A 25,193-nucleotide genomic window follows, 5' to 3' on the forward strand; every position below is an offset into this window, starting at 1 on the left:
GAACTCCTGCTTAGCTGGGAGAGTGCAAGTTGGGCAGTCGATGAAAGATGGAAAACTGGTTGTGAGGCTAGCATGGGATAATGAAATAGAAGAAGGGATAACAATGACTTAGAGGAAAACTACTTGACTAAAGAAACTGTAAAAATATTTCCCTGGGGGGAAAAAAAGGACAAAACTTAGAATATTTTTTTCCACAGTTACTAAATCTGATGCCAGAAGGATTTTGGCAATAAACGTGCTGAAGTTCAGTTTGGATGTCAAGGTTATAACCTGATTGAGGCTAGGAAATAGCCAAAGAAATCTGTTTTTCTTGTGTATGCAAGACTATTATTAATAGTATTATTATTAATGCTAACGTTTGCTTGCTTGCATTGGTGCGTGCTGAAATCTGTCACTTTGCAGCCCAAGTTGCTTTTCTGTGTGACCTTTTCATATTCTTTGTGCAAAAAATTTCAGTTCAAGTGATTTTTATATAAAGCATTAGATAAATTCAGTTGGTTTTGTTTGTATGTATTTTCTTGTAACAATAGTAATTTTGTAAGTTTCAAGAAGTGGTACTTTAAACTTTTCCATAGTCTTTTTATCCCACATTTCAAATGGCAGGGTTACTTGTGCAGTGTCCAGGGTGGGTACCTATGCAGAACAACTCCCATCATGCTTTTGGTTATTTAGGATGTGCCACACATGCACAGCGAGTTTTTCCTTTCTGAAAAGAGGGGAAATCCTCACTCATTGAAACAATTTGTCTTCCAGATTGGACAAAAAACTGTAGGTCTTTGTAGTGGGCTAAAATCCTGCAAAATTTCACCACTATATTTTTTCCAGTAATCCCAAGACTGTTTGTTCAGCTGCTTTTATTCAGTTTTAGCACTTAATGTGAGTATTTGAAAAAAAGAGAGGTGGTTAAAGCATGGAACTTTTTTTTTTTTAAGTTCTTTGACATGTACTTGTTGTTTCAAACTCCTTTCCATGTTCACATTGTTAGTTTTGTGTGCGTGTAAAAGAGTGTGCTGTGTGCGTGAGCACTCCCAGGAGGGATGTCAGCAATTTGTACTCCTGAGTCAGCAGAAGTTGCTGGAAAAAGGATAGGAGTGTAGTAACTACTGCAGCGAATGCCACGGTTCGTGTTGTGTTTGATCCCGATTATGGGCCTTAAGCCCCTACTGACAGCTGCAATCCCCTTGTTTATGAATCTGTTTCTAAATGCTTTCTTTCGGAGAGTCACACAGCTATGACTTCACCCTGGTTTGTTTCAACATTTCCTCATTAGCCTTAAGGGAACTCTCTTAAAACCTGCTGCCCCACGCTGCTTCCATCGTCAGCGTGAAAGGGGACGGTTTAACAGAGCTGTGCAAGGACCAGGGGCTGGGCTGGATTTGGGAGCAGGAGGGAAGGGCGCTCCATGGTGGCTGGAAAACCATGTCGTCAAATATCGGCTGTATTACTTTATAATTTCTGACCCAACTATTACTGAATTGGCCAAGGACTGGATTGAAATCATACAGGAATCTGGGAGCTTTATTTCTCCTTCGGTCTTTCGCTTTGGGCTACTTCAAACCAAAACTTCAAAAATTGAATAGAAAGATATTGTTTAATTTAACATTTTTTCCACTTATGCTATGGTCTCGGTTAGGGGGTTTGGGTTGGTTTTGTTGTTTTGTTTTGTTTTTTTTAAGAAACTAACCAGCTGAATCCACGAAGTAGTACATGTAGTAACCTTACGATGCTTCTATCCTTGAGCATGTGCACTGCTACGAAGGGACAATCAGCTGTAGAATTGACCTGGGCTTCGTCTTTCAAGGCCTGCACATCGGTGACTACATTATTTGTTTAGCATGTTCTGTGATCGGTGCTAAAATTTGAGTTGCACAGTGTGCAGAAGTGCTGAGTAACTACTGTTTCCCTTTTATTTTGTTTTAAATAATTCAAAAAGATGCTTATACAAAGCTGTGGGTGCCCTACTGCATAATTAATACTACAACAAAACCACAGCAGCATTAAAATAATTAGTCAAAAAGGAGCTCTGCCTGTCTGCTACCTACAGAGAAAATTCTGTCCTACCTTTTTATTGCTCTGGAAATGTAGATCCAGGTCTCTCTACAAGCAGTTTAAAATAGATAGCTTTTGCTGAAGTCCCTCTGTTGAAATTTAAGGAGGGGTAAAAAGAGCAGGAGCAAAGAGCTGACATGCCCTTGGAGAGCTCAAAGGAGACCAGTGGATGCGAGGGGAAATCAAGTCTTTGCTCTCAGGGAGGCAGGATCTGTATCCATCGGTTTTAATAAAGGTACGGTAGGGTTTGAGCTGCGGGTGGAGCAGGGAGCGATAAGGCTGGTGTTGGGGTCACCCTGGCGAGTTACACAGTCACCATCTTTTCCCGCATTGTTTGCAGAAGAACCCAACATGAGCTCCCGATCATGGCTGAATTGTGAACTTTTTTGGATTGGTACACTAAATACTTTTGATGCAGAAGTTGGAAGTTAACAATGATTCCTTTGTGTAGCAGTCTCTTTTGAAGTAGAGAGTCCTGTATCTACACAAAAACATTATGCGGAGGGATAAATTCTGCTTTTAAGTCTGTATTTTATACATAAATGTCGTATGAATCTTTTTAGCACAGTATATGTTAACATGAATATTTACATATGAAAAGGAAATAGGATTTTAAACTATTTAGTTGAATATGTAAGTATCCCTGTACTTGTTTGATTCTCCCCCCCAAATAATCAGCAGAGAACTTCAAGGCTTTGGCATTTCACTCCCTTCTCACAGTAATTTCCGTCCTTCTTGAGTGCTGATACTTGGTTCTGTCTTAGCTATTTGATACTGAAGTTTCTCAGAAAGCTTTTACATCCATATCCACTGGTCGGAAACTGCTTGGCTGCTTTTTTGAAGTCACCATCTTAATTTCTATCACAACATTTCCTAAACCATTTCACATCTTGTTTTTTTGGATAGAAAACCAGTGGTGTTCTCAGCTGTGGCTGAAGACCCCGGTGCCATAGCCGGCAGCCCTGTGGCAATGCTGGGACCTGGTGAGAAGCTCTTCCCCAGGCTGGTCCAAGAACATCAGTAATGGTGACGGTCACCTCTCCTGAACACAGTTTAGTACCAAGCGCAAGGGAGCCACCCAGGCCATGCAACCGCAGCCACCTCCGGCCCTTTGCGGGCTGCGTTGTCTCATGTCATGCAATACTGTTGTTGGTTATTAAAGGCATCCTCTCATGTTGGCAGCCTACCGGACTATCTTCTTCCAGCTAAGCCTCAAGGCTTATTCCACCAGAGCTCAAGGGGGACGTGCCTGCCTTAGCTGTGTGCTGATGCTGTCAGTCAGACAGGGGTGATGCGGAGTAGCAGGCCACTCTTGATCACATATTATGTGCCTGACTTAAGGGCCCCGGCAGATCCTAGTTCAGGAGAGCATGTGTACGGCTGCCGCTGGGCGATGCGGTTGAAACCTCAGCCTGGTGACAGTGAGAAGAGGTGCTGTTTGCTGGTTGCCCACGGTTGGACCCATGACAGTGGTACACCAAGAACGTGTAACGAATCCTACGAGTCATGCCATTACTTCTTGGCATATCGGTTTCCTTTAACTTTGTGCTCAGAGGGAGCCCAAACACAGCCCCAGAGACTCCTCCCTTCACCTTCACGTGGAAGACACCTCTGTGTGGTCTGGGCAGACAGGACACTTGTGGTAGGAAAGAACGTTGATTTGGACCACCTAAGGAGCAAGCAGCATAGAAACGCATCCTGGAGAACCAGTGTTAGCGTAGGGTGAGCAGCTGTTCTGTTGTCATCTTCCATGAAGTAACTGGAAAGTTGTGTCATAAATACTTGTGGCTCTGATCGTGTCTGCAGAATACGCTGTGTGACAGACAGCCTTGCTTAGGAGTCTGTATCTTGGGGATTGTGTTGAGTCATACGACTGATTATTTAAATGTAAATAATAATTGACACACGTTAAAATTTGAATTTCATTAGGTGGAGGTTTTTAGACTTAGGCAAATGAAATTTTTTTAATATAACACTGCAACGTGCTTACTAGCTTTGACAAAGAGGTTTTTTTCCCCGACACAGAGATAGCAGATAATAATAAGCAAGCAGACAAGGTTATGCAACAAGGGGATATTTTAATCATCTGTGTTTTGGAGAAGACAGGCCAGAGTGAGGTACCTCTTAGAAACAATCTATTTCACTGATGCTTTGCTTCAACAGATTGACAGCATCTCAGAAAAGAAAATAAGTGTTTGCTATTCCTGTTGTAGACTTCTTTCAATCGCTGCAACAGATGTTCCAAGCATATTGTTCCTCTGTTAGGTTTCTTTAGTAGTAAAAATACTGCGGTCTAAATATAGTTTAAATTGGTTGAGGTACCTTGTTTGAATATGATTCAAAATTGCATTATACACGGTTTAAATCATAGTGTAACAGGACAAAACCATTGGAAAGACTAGTTAAGATTATTCCAAACCCAGGTAGGAATTTTTATTCAATCATATTTAAAGCGGTTCCAAAGAAGTGCTATCTTTTTCCAACATATCTTGCAATCTGACATAGGATGACCACTAGATAGCATAGTGAACTCTTCTCCCCCTGTTCATTATTTGGAATTACCTTAGATAAAACTGGAAAAAAAATACTTAGTTAAATAGTTCTCTTTTCCTGTATCTGCTGTGTTGTCTCTTGTGACAGCTGTATATTACACATCAGAAATACACAGATTTTGTTTTCCTTGTTTTTTCAGTTGAAACAGGGTTTAGCATTCAGGAACAGTTGAAGTGGCTGAGATTAGAGCGAGAACCAATACGCATGCACAATGTACCCATTTTTCCTTTGGGGAATTTGGGAGGTGGAAAGACTATGGCCCTTATGACCCCTCCCTTCCCTCTGCCAGTGAGTTCCAGTTCAAAGCTCTTCTCTGTCACGTCTCTTGCTCCTGGGGACCACTGGGAGAGCTAACGATGTGATGCAAGCTGAGTTCTGCTGAATGTGTTGGTGGTAAATAGCTCCTCCTTTTTATCCCCCACCCCACCCTTTGTATCTAGCAAACTGGTTGCTGTTCATGAGACCCACTTTTGGAGACTACTGGGTTGGGAGCGCAGCTGCCTGCCTGGAGTCGGGTCACGGTGGTATGACAGTAACTGCCCTGGCGTCCTTTACAATTACAAGTGCAATTCCGGTCAGTGACATTGATCGGGGGAATGCTCTTGTTTGGATAGTGGCTGGCCGAAGCTTTCTGCTCCCTCTTTTTGACATCTGGCATCAGGACACATATACAGATGAAGTTGCTAAACTGCAGTGTCTGGGACAAGGTGCTCTTTCGTTTCCAAAAATGATGAGTAGAGCAACATTAGGACACAGTTCAAGGTTTATTTCGTCACTTGGACTTTCACTCCAGTGGAAAAGATTGGGATTTCAATTTTAGAAAATGGAGATCATCAGTTTGTAATCTATTTTTGTTTCATTACTAGTTAGTTTTTTAATAGACTCTTAAAATACTCCTCCAAGAAGGAAGTGTAGGGAAATACAGGTGCTGTGATCTCCAGTCACTAATGACTGAAAACAGTTAGCATCCTTCATTTTGTGCCCCTTTTTGGGGGAGGAGAGAGAAGCTCGCGTGGTAATCACATGCTGCCAGGTCGTCGCTGTGAATCAGGTGGCAGTAGAAGGAGTCTCTTGAAGGTCCCACTTCTGCAGGAAAACTCACTGGTAGTTGACTTGAGCGTCGAATTTTGAGACCTCACAGGAGAGAGCAGTTCACGTACACTTTGTCTTGAAACGATTTGGGCCCTGCTATGATCTCACGTAAGGAGACATTTTCTTCTAGGTTTGTTTTACAAATTTAGAGTTAGGATCATTCATACTGATCTTTCTTTTTCTTTGGTTTCAAGCTTCTCTGCGCAGCAGTGATGATTGTTTTTTACTTATTTGTTTCTTCATGTTACTTGTGTTGATTTAGTGCCCATAGGTATTTAAGCTGTGAGAACAGTGGGAAAGACTTTGAACATCTAATTTCTCCCCCTTTTTGCAGCATTGTTCTTGTGATTAAACAGAAGTCCTATAGCATTCACCCCCAGAGGCGCTTTATAAAGTTCACTGGTAATGTTACTATCCATGGACAGCCGAATGCACTTTCATTTACTTGCAGCATGATTGTGGCCTTCTCGTAATTGTTTTTATGAACAAATTTATTTATTTATTTATTTATTTATTTATTATGAAAGAAGATCATTAACCTACTTCTTGAGTTTGCTTTCCTGTTTGAAGAGCTGAGTGGGGCACATCAGGACAGTTGTGGCATTGGGGTTTCAAACTTCATCTCTTTTGTCCAGCTCCCATGCCAAGGTATAGGAGCATGGTGAGACCTCTATTTCCTGAAAGGTAAATTGGTCGTTTAGGGACCGACACCTGGGATCCTTCTTTATTTCTTGGTCCTTATCCATTTATAACAACAAGGTTTCTTGCAAGATGATGATGCCTTTAGCTCAGGATTTAGCAGGGCGAGTGAGGAGAAGAGGTAAAGTTTCTTGGAGGTGAATATAGTAAAGATGTTTCTGCCTGCCTATAGCATTTGGATGTGGCTAGTAAGAATGGGAAACACCTTGACCTTAATGTAACCTTCTGCCCTGGTAACTTGGTCATCTGTCTCAAGACCTGCAATAGGAGATTTGACTGCCTCTCACAAGCTCTCCTACCAAGGCTATCTTCCAAAAAGGGAGACAGAAGAGTTACGTAAAAATGTTCTCCTTCAAAACTGTATGTTACAGAATTCAACCAAGACCCTGATTTTAGCTCCAGTAGAAGTCTAAGACTGGCACAAACCATTTTCCAAGGTCCATTTTTCTGCGTGTATAAAGAAAGTAAATGAACCAATATTTTAGTATGTGGGACAGAATATTCCTAAATGACAGCAAGTAGAAAGGTTTTTGGAAATAGCCACAACCGCCGATTCACTAGTTAGCGAGGTTTCTTCCTCCAACAGAGGATACAATTTCTTTGTAAGAAATCACCAGCAGAGAGCTCTGAGGAGAGGCGGTATGCTGTGAAACAGAAACTGAAGCAGTTGCAGACATGATACCTCCCTGTTGAACATTAATGAACTGTAGCATTTATATGTAAGGTTTGTGGCTTGTTATGTATGCTTAGCTTGTCAGAAGTTTCTCGGGGCATTAAGGACAGGCAGTGTCATTTGTGCAATAGGCAAAGCCCTCTGCCTGTGGATGTAACAGTGACCTGACTTGAACTGATAAATAGCTGTCTTATCCACGACCTTTAATAGCTGAAATATGTTCACCATCTACAGCATTTTAAGGTTTGCTTCAAAAGAGATCAGAGATCAGTGGATAACACGTATGTATGTATGCATTGCTCTGTGTGATCCTTTCTGGCTTGTAACAGTACATCAAGGGAATTCCAGAGTTTAGGAGTAGCAGAGCGATCACAATCACTTTTCCGTGTGCTCGCTTTCTTCCTCATGAAAGGTGCTCATTCATAGGGATGCATGGTGGTGTGCAGCCTGTTGATCTTAAAGAAAAAAAAAACCACAACAGAATGTAAAGTTGGGTTTTATCCTCTTAATGTAAAATAAGACTTATTTTCTGTTTGTATTCTCTGGTTTAATTTGAAAGAAGACAGAGACGATATTAGAATATAATGAGGGCAATTCATTTTGTTGGTTCACAGTGGCTCAGATTTAGAAGGAAAAAAAACCCCTTAATCAGCACAGTACTTAAGGGCTCCCCTGTAAGAACGTTATGCTTAACCTTCAGCAAACGCTTGTGGGCTGCCCTGAATAGCAATGGGTTTAAGCACATGCTTAAGTGTTTTCCTGAAGGAAGACCTAAGTATCTTGGCAGGTGTTATATTACGGCTTCATTTACCTTTATCATAAATCCCAGCACCAGAGGCAAACTTTTCTTTCATCTCTCGGCAGATATCTGGGTGTATAGATTTTTTTTTTTTTTTTTTTTTCCCCCACCTCCGTTTGGCTTGCTTTCTACGCCGCTCTTGCTGCAATCGGGTCAGCCTAGGCTGACCTTCAGTGGCGCTCCGCATGGGCTGGGGGGCCTGCCCGCATGGATCCGATTGCACGATCAAAGTCCCCACACCTCGCCTTTCATCTGCCGGTTCCCTGCCTTCGCGGGGTTATTAATTTGAGGAAGTTCAACGCGCAACAGTTTTCCGCTGCACCCGTTAACGGGAGGTAGGAATGGGGACTGCGTGTCGTTGAACGGCTTCGCTGTCGTCGGTTTTCCGTGGTGGGAGGTGGGATTGGAGCGGGTTAAATCTGCACCCGGCCGGCTGTTGGCTGGCTGTGGGAAATGCAAAAAAAGGAGAAAACAAAACAAACAAACAAACAAAAAAAACCAGAAAAACAAACAAACAAAAAATCCCCCAAAACCAAAACAAAATATCCCCAAACCAAAAAAAAAAAAAAAAAACCCACACAAAAAAACCCAACCAAAAAACACCCGACCCGCAGGCCTCCTCAGACTGCTCTCGGGGTGAGGCGGGGCGGGGGCGTTGGGGCGCGGAGCGGCGCGCGGATGGCGGTGGGATGCGCGGGGGCCGCCGGCCTTTTGGCAGGGGCTCGGCGCGCTCCTCTTGCGTAAGAGGCGGACCGTCTTCCCCCGTCGCCGCCGTTGCCATGGCGAGATAGCGGGGGAGGATTCCTGGGATCCGTAAGCCGGGGAGAGAGATGACGTCTTAAGCCGGCACTCCGCTGCGCCTAACGTGATGTGGCAGGGTCGTTCAGGTGCCCCGGGGGGAGGGGCGGGGGTGTGTGTGGGGGGTGTGTGTGACCCGCCGGGTAGGGGGAGCGAGCCAGCAGCCCCCAACTGTTGCAGGCATCATTTTAAATAAAATAAAGCTGTGCGGGTTGCGGGGAGGGGGGAGAGAATTGGGGGGGTGTGGGGGTAGGGGTGGCTCTTGGGGGTAAGAGGATGAGATGGGTTTGCACGGGGGCTACGTTGAGAAAAATACCGCAGGACTTCAGGGGAGGTTGGTTTGAGGTATTGGGCTGGTTTGGATGGAAAGGGGAGGCATACGTGTTTATGAATATTTCTAAGTGTCTGCCGAGAACTGGCTGTCAAGTGCTAGAAGGGGATTCTTTTAATTTTCATCTGCATATTTTATTATCGCAGTTAGTTGTTACCGTTTTAATTGTAAGCTGTGCGTATACACATATCCTGAAAGTCTATAAGCTGTAAGCAAGCAGCGAGTCTAAATACTAGCCCTATGCTGATATCTAGCCTAGATCAAGTCATTGACAGATGTCCTTAACATGAGTGGAAGGAATGACAGAAGACGACATCAGTGTCTGCTTTGGTAAGTTTTCTTTCCGTTGTCTTTAATTATTAGTGTTTTACTCCATCCCTTGTTTAGTGTCCAAATGGGAGCAGTTGCCACTGATGGGGTCTTTTTGTGCTTTTGAGCTTTTTGCTATTCTTTTGCCTGCTTGAATTCCTAGAAGCAGGTGAGAATTTATTGAGTCCTGTCACTGTGGTCTCTTCTTTTGTCGCTGCAAGGGTATCATTAGTGCACGCAAAAACTTTATAAATTCTGATGTTCGGTTTTAAGTTTGGAAAAGATGATGTATTGTCTAAAAGAAAGTATGAAAAATACTGTGCTGCAAAATATTACATTGTAAACATGTTTCTTAAGAGAACAAACCCTACCTGGGTTAGTAATAATATTCATTGCCAGAAGACAAATGTGTGTGGGGAAAAAAATCTAAGTAAATTTAACATTCTTAAACTGTTTTACAGCAGTTGGGTAAGAAATGTGTTAGGATGTAAGAGAGTACACTACTGGGAAATGAGCTTGCATTACACCCACAGAGCATTTACTGTACATTAGTTATAACCCTGTTGTTTTTGTTGTTGCAATTAATTGAGTAATTTCTTCCATGACTGAAACTGCAGGTTAAGCATGTTTGCTTTGAAAGACAGTCTTCTGAATCAAGACGGCTTTTGAACTTACCATATTAACAAGCTCTCGCAAAGTACATTTTGTGCACTATGGTTACGAATTCCTGAAAAGTATCGGTGGGGGTTAATTCACTGTTACATAAACAGCCAATAACAGCATTTCATTGTACTGGAATTGCTCTAAAATAGTTATTAGCTTCCAGGTTATTACCTGGAAAAAGGCTCTGTTTGGTCTACGCGAACAAAGACATTTCGCTTTTGCAAATATTATTTGTATGAAAAAGACAGAAATGGACTACAAGAACTTTAAAGCATTAAAGTAAGGACGCTGTTGTATAAATAGGCAAAGCCTAACCTTGGGCTGTAGTGTAGCTTTAGTGTTGGGTTTTACAGCTGTCACAAGATTTTTATCTCCAAGTTGTACTGGGAGGGGGGGGAATGGAACAAAATCACAACCAAACCAGTTTTCCAGAAGCTGAGTATTTATTGTATGAAGATGTTTGAGAAGAGCATTGTTGCTTTAATTAGCAAAGCATACCTGCTACCCGTGTGTGTGCACGCAGATATTCTAAAAATGCAGAAGTGGGAGCTGGCAACACATAAAGCTGAACAATACAGGCGTACCAAACTGTGCAAGCACCGGGGCAGCACAGGGAGCCAGAAGACGGGATTTATTGCAGCAGGGTTATGCAATAGTTCAGCACACTCCAGGCGGTGCAGGAAGGAGCTGAGAAACAGTTTCTGAGCGACTTGAGTGCCTTGGCTGGGAAGCAGGGGTGCCTGCCTGTCACTGGAGGGTGGCAGGTATGCCTGCAGCCATTGCTGGTGGCTTCTGGTTTTGAAACGTCCCGTCAGGAATTTGCTAGATACTTCTGGTGTTGGAGTGTTTATTTAGCAAAGCAGGCCTGGTACCTGTTGAAGGAGCCTGCAAAACTGGCGCTGTCGTCTTTGGATATGAGCAACTGTTGTTTGCTCGGAGAACTTGAAGTGTTTGGATATGAGAACTTTGCTTGCATTTAGACATCCTCGGTTGCCCCCAGACTAGCTTACAGCTGTTCTTTTCAGGAACTGGAAATATTGCTTCTGCTGCATTTCTGTAAGTAAAGAGTACAGCGAGGGGGTTTTTTTGAGTGTGTAATTCAGCTGTCTTTTGCATATGTCTGATGTTCGTTAATATTGACAGCTACTTTCCAAGAGATAAAATAACTTATGTTTTGGTTGTTTCAGCTATAGGGATTTGACTCTTGTTTATTTTAAAATGCAGTATTGTTCTGCATCACCAGCAGTTATTTATTTAGGCTTGGAAGGCAAACACGTGGCTTTGCATTAACCTTTCTTTCCCTCCCGTCTCCCCTGACCCCAAAGTAGTTCAGCCTGAAACTTGATAAGTTAATTGCAGTTACCTTGGCAAAATTAAAAACAAATGAAGACGGATGAAGCTTGACCTTAAAATTATTTTGGATAGGCTGGGCATATGCAGCTGAAAGCACTAATTGCTGCTGTTTTGGCAGCTACCTTTGACAGTGTAGGGTTTCAGTAAGTGCTTCCTCCTTGAAGGAAGTGAGACACACCCTGCCGTCTGCTTCGCTTCTGGAGCCTTTCTGAAGCTCGTTGGATTTATGAGTAGCCTCAGTCGATGTCGTGTAGATATGCCTTTCAGATACTTTCACTTCCCTGACATGGAACTAGTGTCAGCTTATCTCTGTATTTTTATTTCGATATATGTATGCTTGTCACAGGGAATTAAGTGTGTTTGCAGTGTTTAAAAACGGCAGACCTTTACTACAGTCAATATAATTATAATGGAGTTAATGACACTTTAAGAAGAATTTTTGCTCCTTTGTCTGTTATGTACCATGATTTGATTATAAATCCCAGCAGTGCCGACGGCCCTGGAGATGATAGATGACAGGACACAGTACATACTGGAGGATCAGCTATTAATATTGGTTCATCCAGTCCTGGCTTGTATTGTGAAAAGACATTGAGAAGGTGCCTGTAACTCAGCCGTGGAATTTATTTAGAGGGAGACTCCAGAAGAAAACCCAAGCACAAATCTTCCTATTAATATATTTGGAAATCTTTTCATGATATTAAATCTGACAGTGTTTGTTCGTGTAGCATATTTTACCAAAAGTGATCCTAAACCTTTGCAAGTTGTCTTTCATCTAGAAAGTGGGTAGTACAGGGAGATTGAGAAGCAGGGGTAAGGCTTTTGGATCTTAACGAAGATCATTCTGCTAGCGCAGCCAGAGGGGAGATGTCAGGTGGGAGGCTGAGCTGTTTTTAAAGTAATGCATGGGTTTCTTTTGGTGTGATCTAAGTGTCCATTTGAGACACTGTGCGGGTGCACCATACGGTTTTGGTCTTTGCTCTTTGAGTTTTGTGTGTTATAAAGTGTATGGTCACAAACCAGTTCATGCTGAGCACAGTAAGATTCTATTCTGGTTGAACATCCATGCTTTATTATAGGTCTTTATAGTCATTGCAAGATAAATAGCAAGTTTTTATTACTTATTATTAAGTTTTATCTTTGAAGATCGTTTTCCAAAAGATTGAAACGGGTTGTTACCTCACCTAGGAGTTATGAGTGTGATTGTCAGGAGCACTTGGAAGTTGAGTTAGGTGAACGCTGTTTTAATTGGCTGGAGCTTTACCATCAGCTTCTGTGGCAAAATTAGTTAAAACCCGTCACCAACGTCATAGTGCCTTTGAAAATTCTCAACTGTATTATGAAGATTTTTTACTTTAGAATTAATTGCTACAAGCTGGAAGAAGAGGCTACTTTCTAACTACCCTAATTTTGCATTGTCCGTACAATAATTGGTTTACACTGTATTTAGGAGACGCATACAGAAGTCAGGTGTGTTTTTGCAGAAGGGTTTTAGGCAGCTAGCTTTGTGTGGGCCCAGTCTGAGACAATTTAATAGGGTCTAATTTTGAGAAAGTCCTTTGCTGAAAACCGGGCTGGTTCAAGAGAACTGTGGTTGGGCGCTTTGACTCATTAGCTGCTTTTGAAGTCGTTGGTCTAACTATTTAGTATAACCTGTCAGAATGTGTAAGGGCAGGAGGAGTTTGTGCCCCCACCTTGGATGCAGTAGTAATATGTGATGAAATAGCAACAAATCAAGCTGCCTTTAACTTTTTGTGTGCCATTGGAAAGGCACCAGTAAATGAGAAGATATGCTCAGGAGGGCATCTAAGGGGTTAATTCAAGAGTATGTTCTATGTAAGTAGTTGGCAATAAACTGTCTAAATATCTCTGTAAGACTTCACGTGTGCAGCAGCTATGTTCTTTAGGAGTATAAATTACCTTTCCAATAAATCCTTGGAGCATGGGAAACGTTGTTTTGTGGACTGGAGCTAAGGCACACAGGAAGGTCACGGTGGGCACTGGTACCGAACTTGCATATCCCACAACAAGTTCCTTAACCCTGAGACCCGATTTTTCCCCCCCAACAAGTAATTCCCTGTGGCATTTCACCCTCACCTCTCCAGCATTGTCCCACATACTCTTTTCTGCCTTCCCATCACTGAGCCATGCAGTCGAAAACAAGCATCCCCTTCCCTTTTCCCGCTTGCCGTAGAACAGGGAATTTTGTGCCACTGGTAGGCGTCTTGCTACCTGCTTTTTTTTATTGCTCTGTGCCTGGACGCTTTCCAAGGCAGCCCGTCCTCACTTTCATCTACGCCCTGGGATTCCAGGGGAGCGACGAAGAAGCAAACCTTTGTGTGAGATTTGGCTGGTTAGCAGAGTCACTTGCCACAGGGGAATGGAAGTCATAACAAGGGAGTTCCCGCAGATAGGTGGATGTTGTGGGGTTGTGCCAGGAAGTTTTGGTTTCCTAATAAAATGGTAAGATGAAATTCTGGTTCTCTTAAAATCCTAGGGAGCTTTATAGTCAGCCTGAGCACGGTCTGAATTTCGGTGAAGAAGTATGGGGTTTTCTGGGTTAACTTTTTTTTTTTTTTTTTTATGTTTAGGCTTTGCACTGCTCTGGAGATGCTCAAATTCAGAGGTTGGGCTCTTTATCCGATATCCTCTGTTGGTAGCGTATTGGTGGGGGAGTCAAATGCTCACCCGAGTTTGGAGCGTGGGGATGGGGAAGGCATTTCAGCTTCATCTAATTTATTCCATGCAACAGAGAAATATTCATCTGTGTGTGCCTGCGTACCATTGTAAGGGACAGGTGTATATATAACAAAGAAAAAGACCAGCATTTTGAGATCCATAATCGAGTTTGTAGCTTTACAATGGATACAATGTTGTGCAAAAAGTAAAACATATCCCTATTGAAATTACCTAAAACAAGAGTATTTTCAGAACGAGTCCTCTGAACGGTAGTAAATTTGTTCATAGATTTGAGTGAACAATAGATATTAAATCCACACTTAATAAGGGTGTGTCAAGCCATTCCTTGTGGGTATGTCAGATGATCTTCAGAGTAGATTTGTACTTGATTCAAACATCTGCAATTAAAGCTCATTGAAATTAGATTCATAGGTCATTGTTGACATTATTTTTAGAAGTGTGCGTTTGTTTTCCTTTATAACTTGTATTTAATGTGAAAAAGCAACAAAAACTAAAATGTCAGAAAACTCAAAACTTGTCACATTTCTGTAGTTTTTCTGAAATGAAAATGTGTATTAAATCAGAGTTTCATTATTACAAATTTTAAATACTTTGAATTTGACTTTTCAAAGTCTGCATGGCTTTTCTTTAGTGTAAGCTAATAAAAAAATTGAAACAAAGCCTTGGATACAATATTTTTGGGTTTGTTTTTTTTTTTTTGAGAAAAGATGAAACTGACCATTCTAGAAAATATTTTGTAATGTAAAACTTGCTGAAACTCATCCTTTCCACAAATGCTTCAGATTTTGGCAATGAATATTCTGACAGAAAATTTTTTTTTTGGCAGATTCCCTCTGGCAGCATCCTCTTGTCATCAGCACGGGAGCCTACAATTTTCCTGGGGATGCTAGGCGTTAGCCCAATGTAGGCCATTTTAAGCTATAGAAAATCAGTCAACTACTACAGCCAAACAATGCTAGCTGTGCCCTTTGGTAATAGTAGAATGGGAGAAATGGCCAGTAGATCATGAAATAAAATTTAATTTAAGGTTTCAAAACACCAGAATATCTTAATGAGAGTCCCAGTATTGACTCCAGTGTTAATAAGGCTCCGTGTACCTTAATAGTGCATTTCCCAACCATGATGTGTTTTAATTTATTTTGCTCTGATTTTATGGATATGCATTACTTGTTTTGGGGATGATTGTGAGGATAGCGTGCCATATAATGCATTTTACTCTCCAGTACTAATATATAGTGTCAACCTGATTTCTTACAACCTAGTTTTTGTATGGGGAATTTTAAAGGACAGTATATGGTTTGATATGCTTCATCCACTTCTTGTTACACAGGATTTGTAGTATAATGCTTAAAGCCCCTTTGATAATACAGCACATAGATTCTTACTGGCCTGTACAAGGTATTCCCAAAATGTGTTTACTCGTGCAGTTTACTGCAGCCTTCTGGTTTTCTTTGGCATTATGCCTTAAGGAAGCTTTACTGTTGCACTGTTTGGTTTCAAGTTTTACTTCTTAAATATAAATTAAACGTGATATATTTATAAAGCAAAAATTCGTAAATTAATATGGCCAGACATCTCAAATCTGAACTAGAAATGAAATACTACAAATAAAATTTTGGTTTGCTTTGTCTAAGTCTTGTTGAATTGTATGAGATGGGAGGTATCGTTTCCCACTGCATATCTTCAGCAATCAACAGTGTAACAACAGTCTGATTGGTTATTTACTTTTTATTTTCTCTCCCATAGATCTTATGTCAACAGCATTCAAGTGCGAGCGTAGCATGGTTATTTTTAATGTATCTTTCTTGGTTGCGTAGATCAAAACATGAACAGTTTTATAGAGGTTGCATTTTTACATCCTGACAACTTCATATTTGTTCTTGTTCCTATTAAAACGTTTAATGTCCCTCAGACAACTTAACCTTTTTCTTCCATTTGAAATAATGACAAGGACAAATAATTGTCAACATCCCTTCAACCCGATCGTTTCACTGCTCCTTCAGTATCTTGGAGGTCTGGAAAAGCGTTTCTGCCCTTCCTGCAGCAGAGAGGGTGGCCAGAGGTGGGAATGCCTCTGTCTACCTCTGTCTCTGCAGCAGCCCTGGTGGTGGTGTGCAGCTGCCGGGCTACCACCACCAACTCAGAGGGCCACCTCCAGAGCTTGCCTTACCCACACTTGCAAAGCCCCGGGTGGCTGAGGGAGCGTGGCAAAGAGCAGGCTGCAGGTCGGCTACGTATTGCATCTTCCTTTCTCCTAACGTCACACTGTATTGTGCCAGACCTGTCAGCTGTAACAAGGTGTAACGTAGCGGTGAAGCGAGGAAATTTTACAGTACCTCCAAACGCAGTATGGTTGTGAACTTCCACCACTTTGCTTTGGATAAAGTGATTAAAAATAGTGTTTCGGGTGAAAGAATGAATGATACCTGAACAGCCGCAATGACTTTGTCAGGATGTTTAGGACCTCGAGCAGAGGTATGGATTTTGGGAATCTGTAATGCCTGTGAAATAGAACCAGTATTTTTTAGTAGTATATTTAAGTTAAACTTCTTGGTAGAAGGGGACTGTTTTTTTTTTCTCTCTTATATGTGTCTAGCACACTGCTCAGTAAATAGGGTTCTGATCCTTCACTAGCAGACTGTGATATGAACACCAGTGATTTCCCCATGTCGCCTTCAGACCTGTGTGATTATAATCCTACGTCAGCATCGGGGTGACTGGGATTCCGCCATGCTTTTAACTACTCAGGTTGCCAGTTAAAAAGGCCCATTTCCACTTACAAGTGATGAAAGATCTCTGTCACACACTGCCTGGCACAGATCTACTGATGATGGATGTGACTGGTACCTTCACAGCATGTTCGTACTGTGTCTTTTCTGGAATGTGTACCCAAAAGGAAGGTTTCCACGGTTTTCAAACGTTTTCTTCAGCTGAAGACCTGTTGAGAAGGGAGAAGGTGTTTTAAGGAAACTGTGGCAAATATAAATACTTATAATAAGGCTCTTGTGGTCTGTGTATGTGCTGCCTGACAGATCTGTATTTGACTTCACTGATGGCTATTCAAATGCAGAGTTCAGTTTTCTAGATCTTCCTGCAGTTCAGTGTGCCTTGATGGCAGGTTATCTCCCCGCACAATGTCCCATTGCCTTTTCGTGTGCAAATACTCCCTTAATTGTTTGTATCCTGCTCTTTGCCACTCTCTTTCTCTTGTAAAATGAGTTAGTGTGTTTCATTTAGGAAGAATACAGTCAAATATTGCGTGCTGTGAAATGGCAGAAAGGGCATTTGTTTCTGGTGGTGGGGCGTGCTGGTGTAGGTAGCTGTCTTGTATGGCTTTGGGAGGAATGTTCAGCAGATACTTGATGACCTGCCGTAGGAGGAAAAAGGTGCGCAGGTGAAAATGGAGGAGGTTCTTGTGAATGTCGAGGTCTCTTGCAAGTCTGGAGCTCAGCCCACGTTCCCGTACATAGAGAGAGAGATGCACTGCCAAGAAATTAATGTCTGCCTTATTGGGATACCAAGGGTCTTGGTGCACCACATTCAGAGCGCTTCTGTGGCTTCGCTTACAGACCTAAGTTTGGGGAAAAAAAAAATGTTCCAGCTGGAAAGAAACTAATTTTTCTTTAATAAAAAAAAAAAAAAAAAAGCCTTGGAGTGCCTTGGGTGTGTTGGGTAATTGTGTACTCAAGAAATGAAGTTACATAAGTGCAGACACTCCTGTAACCCTAGCCTGCCAGGAAGACAGGCGCTGCAGAAAATCCACTCATCACAGAAGAACTCCAGCAGGTGCAAAAGGGGAGAAGCTTTATCCTTTGCGCCGTATTTATTCACAAAGAGAAGTTGTCTTTGGCTTGTCTGTTTGGCACCAGAGGAGTCCCAGTTTTTATCCTGTGGAGCTGCTTTTTCTTGTTGGTGTTGCTGGTAGAAGTTTCCTTTTCTGACGTGGAAGGGGAGAGGTGGGTGTTTTCCATAGTTCATCACAAGGCTTCGCCACCGCCGGGTGAGAGAGTCCAGGTAAGCTCCTTCTGGAGGCAGGATGGGAGTCAGAAGCAAAGTCCTGGGCAGCAGCTCTGGTGGCTTCCATCCCAGAGCTGTTTGAGAGAGAGGAAAGATGTGGAGGGGCGTAGAGGCGGCACGCAGCAGAGCACGGTGTGTAGGACATCGGTCTGGGTTTCCCAGTTCAATAGGAAAGACCCACACAGATCCGAAACAGTGGACAATGATGTCCAGATCTACCTTTCACGCTTACCAGTGTGTGTTTAGGGGAGTTTTAAAAGAAGGACGCTCTCTGGGAAAAACTAGGCTATACTGCATTTACTAAGTATGCATATTTTCAGTTAACGTAGTTTATGAAATGTGTAAACAGGCCTTACTGTTTGCTTACATTGCTTACGGTACAAATGTCAAATTTAAATGCATGTGAAACTTTATTTCATGTATTTATTTCAAATGTAATTTGATTTTACTGTGAAAACATTTCATGAGTTAAGTTTGGGATGTGCAGCAGAACAGCAGAGATATTTAATATTTTGCTTAATTTAGAAAAATGACCTTTCAGAGAAAAACACTGTGCTTGTCAAAAATATACTGATGAATTAATTTCTTATGATGCCAGTGTGTTAGTTGACTTTTGAGAGCAACCTTATAGATAATGAGTTTTATTTTTATCTTAGATCAGGCTGATTGTAGTGCCTCTCGCAAATCAAGTCACTTTTACTGGCTTTTATGATTATAAATATATAGCAACATTTGGAAGCAAAAAAAGGAAAAAAACGAGAAAAAAACCAAACCAACCCAGCCCAAAGCTGTCTGAGTGGCGTGGATACCTGGAGTTTTAAACAATATTGCAATTGTAAGATCAGTACCCCCTTTCACCCCCCCCTACTCCAACCGTCCCCAAACCACCCTTGAAATACTATCTAGAAATACCATACTTCTATTCTGATTTTAAATGGCCCTAATAGAAACTATGTTGCATGTGATAGCAATGTTGTCTTGCATTAGAAAATACTAACTTTGTTTCCACAGACTAGGTCAATGACTTTCCATTTGTAAAAATCTGCAAGGAATTTGAAAGCAACTTCAGTACTTCTTGTCGGTTTCTGACTGCTTAAATTGATTTATGTTTAGAGGCTAATCTTGCTCACTTTGACAAAGCTGGCAACTTCAGTGGGTTTATTTGTGCAGATAGAGTGAGAAAGATTCAGCTTTTGATATAAATACTTCAGCTTTCTGGTTTCTGAGAACTATTTTCTTACAGTTAATTATGCATCCTTAAAAATGTGTACATTCATACGCATATGTAGAGGGAGAGATGGCAGTTTAGTTTGCAAACTATTGAGCTTCGTTTTGCCTATCAATGTTTTTAATTTTAGTTTGAGTTAGAACAATCTCCAAACTGTTAAGATAGACTCAGATCAAGAGAGTTACAAGTCAGGTCACATATATCATCACATGTAGCATCATATACTGTATATAGGTGGCTATTACTGGAACATCAGTATATTCCAATATATTACTTTAAAAGTTATTGCTGGGTTGGTTCAGAGTGGTCCTTTGAGGTTCATTTGGGCAGGGACAGATGTCAAAACAGGAGGTTTGTGTTCCTGAGAGCCATCGGCTGCTGTTGGGACTCAGGGCAGGTAGCAGGGAGAGTGAAGGAGATGGCTCAGCTTGCATGGGCTTGGGAACGGGTTTGTGGAAGCTAAAATATTGCAAAACAAAAATGCCTTTTCGTGCTTTAATTCTAATAATTAACATGGTTTTAGATGGAGTGGTGCCAACCTCAAAGGAAACAGCTTACAAGTTTAAAAGTCTGTGTCGTTTAAAAGAAATATTGAAGGGTCAGTGGTCAGATATGTTCGTGACTAGAACTGAAGTGTCTGTATCAGCAAACAAGAGAATCTGAGTTCAGCAGTCTAAAAGGTTGCAATTTGAGTGAAATGCAACAGTAAAGCTAAAATGCATGGTAAAACCACACAGTTTTAGCTTCATTGTTAAATGTTAGCAGTATGTTAATGTTCTTGTGTTAGAAATGCCATCTTAATGATTTGAGTGGAGTATTGCATTTCCTGAAAATGAAGTTAGCTTCAAGTTGCTGTTGAAAATAGAAAAACCCGTATTGCTATTTTGATTGCTGTGTTTTTGCTGGAGTCAGTGGGCAGCAAGTTACTGTCATGTTTTGGTGGTTACAGTCAGGTCACTCCGAACTAGGCTCAGCTGAGCATTTTTGGTAATATCACGAGTATACTCCAACTTTGCGACGGCAAACTTACTGTAAATTTGTGTTGATCTCTTTTTCGGTGGTAGTTTCTTAGAATAGCTTTAGTTATTGTTGGAATAGTGGCAAGTTTAAAGGGTATTGCATGCATGTAATGGTATTTCATCTCAACCAAAACAAAGGATGTCAGTTTCTAAAGCAACCAGAATTATTTTTAACTCTTTCCTCATTTCTTTAAAACAAACCCGGAGTGATTCATCAGTATCCTGTCTCGAAGTGGCCCCTGCAAAGTGTTTCAGAGGCAGAATAACGAGTGGTTCAGTGGGCAATTTTGCAAGAACTGGCTGTGGACCACGGTGTTTTGTTTTGTGGGTTTTTTTTTTTAACCTTTCGTGCAGTGCAATTAGTACCTGGGTGGTGTTCTGAAAATCACATTTGATCTCCATCGAGAACGTTACCTGTTTGCCCTTACCAGGGTGTGTTCTTCTTAATAATGTGAGTGCTGAGATTCCCTGGTACACAGCTTCAGTATTTCATGACAAAAGCCCAAGAGCTAATATCTCATTGTGTTTAAAAGGGTTTCTCTGTAATGTTTTCAAACAGAATGGATCAATGAATTCATTTGCAGTGGGAAAGCTAAATCTCAAACACATGTATTTTAAATATCTGCCCAAAGCAGGGAGGAAATGAGAGCTGAGATAAATTGATAAAACAGAACCAGTGAGAAGTTCAGCTCCTAAGACCTACATCTTGGTATTAGAAGTAAGAGTTACGAAGTTTCAGTTTGCTCTTTTTTTTCCAGTAGTGCTCAGCTTGACCTTCCCTACCTGCATTACATCAAATATTTTTCACCTCTCTGTAAATTAAACTGCTGTAATCTTTTAGACTCTTTGCATATGGAATCTTCTACAGGCTCCTAAGTATTTTTATTGCCTTTTGAACTTTTTCTGTTTCTGAATTAATTGTATTATTATTGTGTATATTTTTCCTGAAGCAACCCAACATTTTATCTGCAAATACAGCCCCCTCCCACAAAGAATTAAAAAAATAAATCGGCAAAGTGCCCAGGAATGAACCTTGCGCAGTATGTGGTTATTTTCAGAGAATCATCGAGGTCTGCAGGTCAGTTGCTCAGTGCCGTGAGTAGTTTAAACAGATACAGGGTTTCCACCTATTGATTTCTTTCTGTATTTCAGTGCTTTCATCATGGCTTTTTGCCTTAGCATGCTTGTTGTAACACAGCCTTCCAGGTAAAAACACTTTTCCATAGTCTGCAATTTAGGCTGCTAATGTACTGGTTGGGTTGCATTGCTCTAGCTGTCCTATGAGGAGGTGACTCCTAAGGTGTCATACAGTAGACTGTAGTTAAACTGTGAATTAAGCCAGGAACTTAAACTATTTGCGTGCTCAGAACTACATCCTGGTAATAATTTAAAAATGGCATCTGTTTTTCCATATTTCAATCCAAATTTTACAAGGGGTTTTTTAAGGAGTGCTATTGGGTTTGTCTCTGCTTTTGTGCTAATTTTGGAGTAACAATTTCCAAATCTTTGGTTTACTGTAGCATGTGAGGTAATGAAATTGCAGCCACTGAAATCTTCAGAATTATCTACTAGGAGTGTGAATGTGTAAATTTTATCCAGTTGATAATTGGTAATTAAGGGCAGATTCTGTTACTGAATCCTGGCTTGAGTTGTTAATGAACACTTGTTGAGTATTCAATTTGAATAAAACTTAATTTCTGGAAGTTCTTAAAAATAAAACTGTCACAGTTTAATACAGTTGGAAGTAATTACTAAATGGGATAAAACAAATGAGAGCTAAGATATTTAAATACCCAAACCATAAGCTTAACATGAATGGAGGGTGTTGTTGGCTTTTGGGGTGGGGTGGCTTTGGGGTTTTGTTTTGGTTTGATTTTTTTTAAAGTATTATATGCTTAAAATTTATTTCAAATTATGAAGCCAAAAGCCAAATACCTGACTACCTATAAGAAATTGGTTAATCCTGCCTCAGGATTAGCCTGAGGTTATTTGGTTTGTAATTATGAACTGTAACTACAGAAAATGAGAAGCTGGACAGAAAGACTGCCAAAGATATGAAAGCATCAGGTCATCTGCTGTATGAGTATATATTTTAATTAAATTTAGTCACCAGTAAAATATTGTCCAATGTTTATTTACAAGGGAAAAGAAATGGGAAATCATGTGTTCGGTATTTTCCTACTTGCTGCAATTTCTCTGCTCTCTGAGTAGAGTCCTCAAAGTATGACCTGATCTATCATCTTCTCAGGAAGGAGAAAGAAAAAGGAGAAGAAAATTATTTCAGTGCATCATTTCTACAGCGTAGACACTGTTTATTGGCTTTGTATTTTACTTCATCATTTCCCCCCCCGTACTACCTTTTATCCTGCTTTTGTTCTCCTGTCTCCTTTCCTTCTCCCTCACCCATTTCAACATGGAGCAAAATATTTGCCTCTGTTTTTGAGAACCACAGAGAGAGAGAAATGCTGTCTGAGCTCTGTGCACAACCTGAGGTCTTCCCCAAGTTGGAGGCATCAGAAGCCTTTGATCTACTGTGGTTCACGCGGGGAATACCAGATACGTGCATTTGGTTGGTGGATGCCCACCTTGTCCTACCACTCACAGCCTTAAAAAATAGCACTGGGTGAATCTGGTGACAGCGGGGGGAGCAGGAAGGTCTTGCTGATGTGATTCTTGGCATAGGAGGGGTTGGCAAGAAAGGAAACCTGAGAGAGGTTGAGGAGCACCGAGCCCAGCCTTGCTCGTGGTTTTTCTGCACTGGAAAAATCTAGTCATTCCAGCAGTTTTGCGTGATGGTTTATAACAATGAACAAGGTGAATTTGGAGAAGGTATAAGCATTAAGGAGAAGAGTAAGTATTAGGGAAGCAGCACTTGTTCCTTGGCACGTGATCACTAATGATTTGTAAAGAAAGTCCGAGGAAAGAGCATCCAAACTGCAGAGGCAGAAGGTGTCCACCGTGAGATCTGCCACCGGCTGCCTTGCCGCTCGCCAGGCAGATGCCCTGGTACATCACTGCGGGCCTGGCTCAGCTGTGTGCGTTGGTGAAAAGTGATGCATCTCTGTCTTCCATCACAGGATGCCATCATGAGAAAGTGTCAGATTGACAGCTGTGGATTGCTTTTTTCCTTTCCCCCAACACCTTTTCACTTTGCTCATGTAATGCCCCTTCGCTATATATTAGGTTTGGATGAAACATTCCTGGTATTTCGTAGGGCTCTTATAAGCTTTAGTGAGAAGCTGGCAGAGCGTTTTCCTTCAGCACAACTCCGGGTGCCTAGGTCAGGGAGACTCGGTGGTCTACTAGCCAGTGTGAACCTCCTCAGAGAAGAGAAATTAAAGAGCGAGAGAGGTTGGCCAGTTGGCCTCATTCTCCCCTCCCTTCCTTCTTTGTGTGTGCAAAGTTTCCGATGTTATTTTTCTTCCTATTAACGATGCACAATTTTTGTCTTGGTTACCCTTTCTCTGGCTGGAAATGTGGAAACTTTGAGTAGAAATTTATTTTAGCTGAGCTGTTGAAAAAAAATTGAGAAAAATACTTCTGTAAATAGGTAAGACATATTTAAAACTGAAATAAACAGATTAGGGTATATATGGGGAAAATGCCATTTAAAATCTTAATAGTTTTGGAAATTTGAGGCTGATCTTCAGTCATTAATTTTAGTGCTACCAAGAAAATATCCGAACAGGCGTGTTAAAAACAAAACCAAAAAGCTGTTCCAGGACATTATACTGGGTTTGCATTTTCATTGTTTTAGTCAAGTAGCACATTCTAATAATTTCTTTTCCCACTCACCATATTTTCCAGAAGTCATTGTTCTAACAAAACAAACCAAAAAAAAAAAAAACCTTACTGTAAATGAGTTAATAAAGTTGGATGCAAGTCTTTCTGCTCTGTTGTGGCACAGGGTCGATTTGTGTAAAATCTTTTTGTTAAAGGCCAAATAAAAATTCTGTTTGAGGACTTGAAGTCCCTGGATGCTCACTTCAGCACATTGCTATTGAAGCGAGCGAGCTCCAGGCTGAATTGTTCACTTCCAAACGCAGGAATGGGATGGTGTGTGCAGCAGCTTGCTGTGGCTTTCTCCCACTCGTTCCTCACCGCCCCCTCATCTTCAATCAGACGACGCAAAATTGAGCGTGAATTCTAAATAAAAAGGGAAAAAACACCTGGGTGATGTTCAGATTGCAGAGTGCCATCATTTTGTAGGTGTATAAGAAGCAGCTAGTTAAATCATCTTCCTAAGCTTGCAAGTAGAGAAAGAAAATTTCACCAGTGAGCCTAGAAAAAGGAGGGAAGAGGGCTAGGTTTTGGTTTAGATTTTACTTGGGTTTTTTAAAGAAATCATAATAGTTTGCAGTTCCACGGCAATAGGAACTGTACTTGTGGGATGAGGTGAATGTGAGTGGATCTATATAATGTTCGCTTAATTTTTCAAAACACTGTTTAGCATATTAATAATGCACTTAACTATCTGTATACTACCATATTTGTTTCCTATTCTTTATTTACTAAACAAAACCTTCTCAGCTTCTTGTAATAACTAGTTTTTTGTATAAAAATTCATGAACTGAATTTGCAGTGTCAACATTCTGGGATTTTTTTTTCAAGATCTTATTTGTTGTCCAAGGGTTTCTTAGGTATAATCAAAAAAGGAATGCCAGTAAAATACTTCAGCCTACTTTCTTTTATTTCTTGGGGAGAAATTTATTATATTTCTTGGAGGGAGGGGAGAGAGAGAGAGCGCATTTCACTGGTTTTTTTTCTTCAGATTTGATGCTGATTACCATCCAGGGCACACAGCAAATATTTTAACAACCACCCCCACCCCCACAAAGAAAGAAAGAGAAACAAATTTTGGTTAGGACTCTACTTTGGAGGAGTCATTAAAGATTTCACTGTTTTATTCC

General features: G+C 41.1%; 1 protein-coding gene across 2 annotated transcripts in view; it reads left to right on the forward strand.

Moving 5' to 3' along the window:
• HIVEP1 (HIVEP zinc finger 1) overlaps positions 1-25,193 on the forward strand; it is a 117,443-nt gene that overhangs the window by 28,562 nt on the left and 63,688 nt on the right. Inside the window, exons 1-2 of one of the 2 annotated variants that reach the window (XM_050891271.1) lie at positions 8,688-8,752; positions 9,249-9,324. The exons of the other annotated variant lie outside the window; for it this stretch is intronic. Of the exons in view, the coding sequence (XP_050747228.1) occupies positions 9,294-9,324 (31 nt within the window). The 5' untranslated portion in view covers positions 8,688-8,752; positions 9,249-9,293. Of the gene's footprint in view, positions 1-8,687; positions 8,753-9,248; positions 9,325-25,193 lie in introns of those variants that run through there. 2 annotated transcript variants of the gene reach the window in all.

Source organism: Gymnogyps californianus, chromosome 2 (genome assembly GCF_018139145.2).
Source record: "Gymnogyps californianus isolate 813 chromosome 2, ASM1813914v2, whole genome shotgun sequence".
Classification (NCBI taxonomy): Eukaryota; Metazoa; Chordata; class Aves; order Accipitriformes; family Cathartidae; genus Gymnogyps; species Gymnogyps californianus.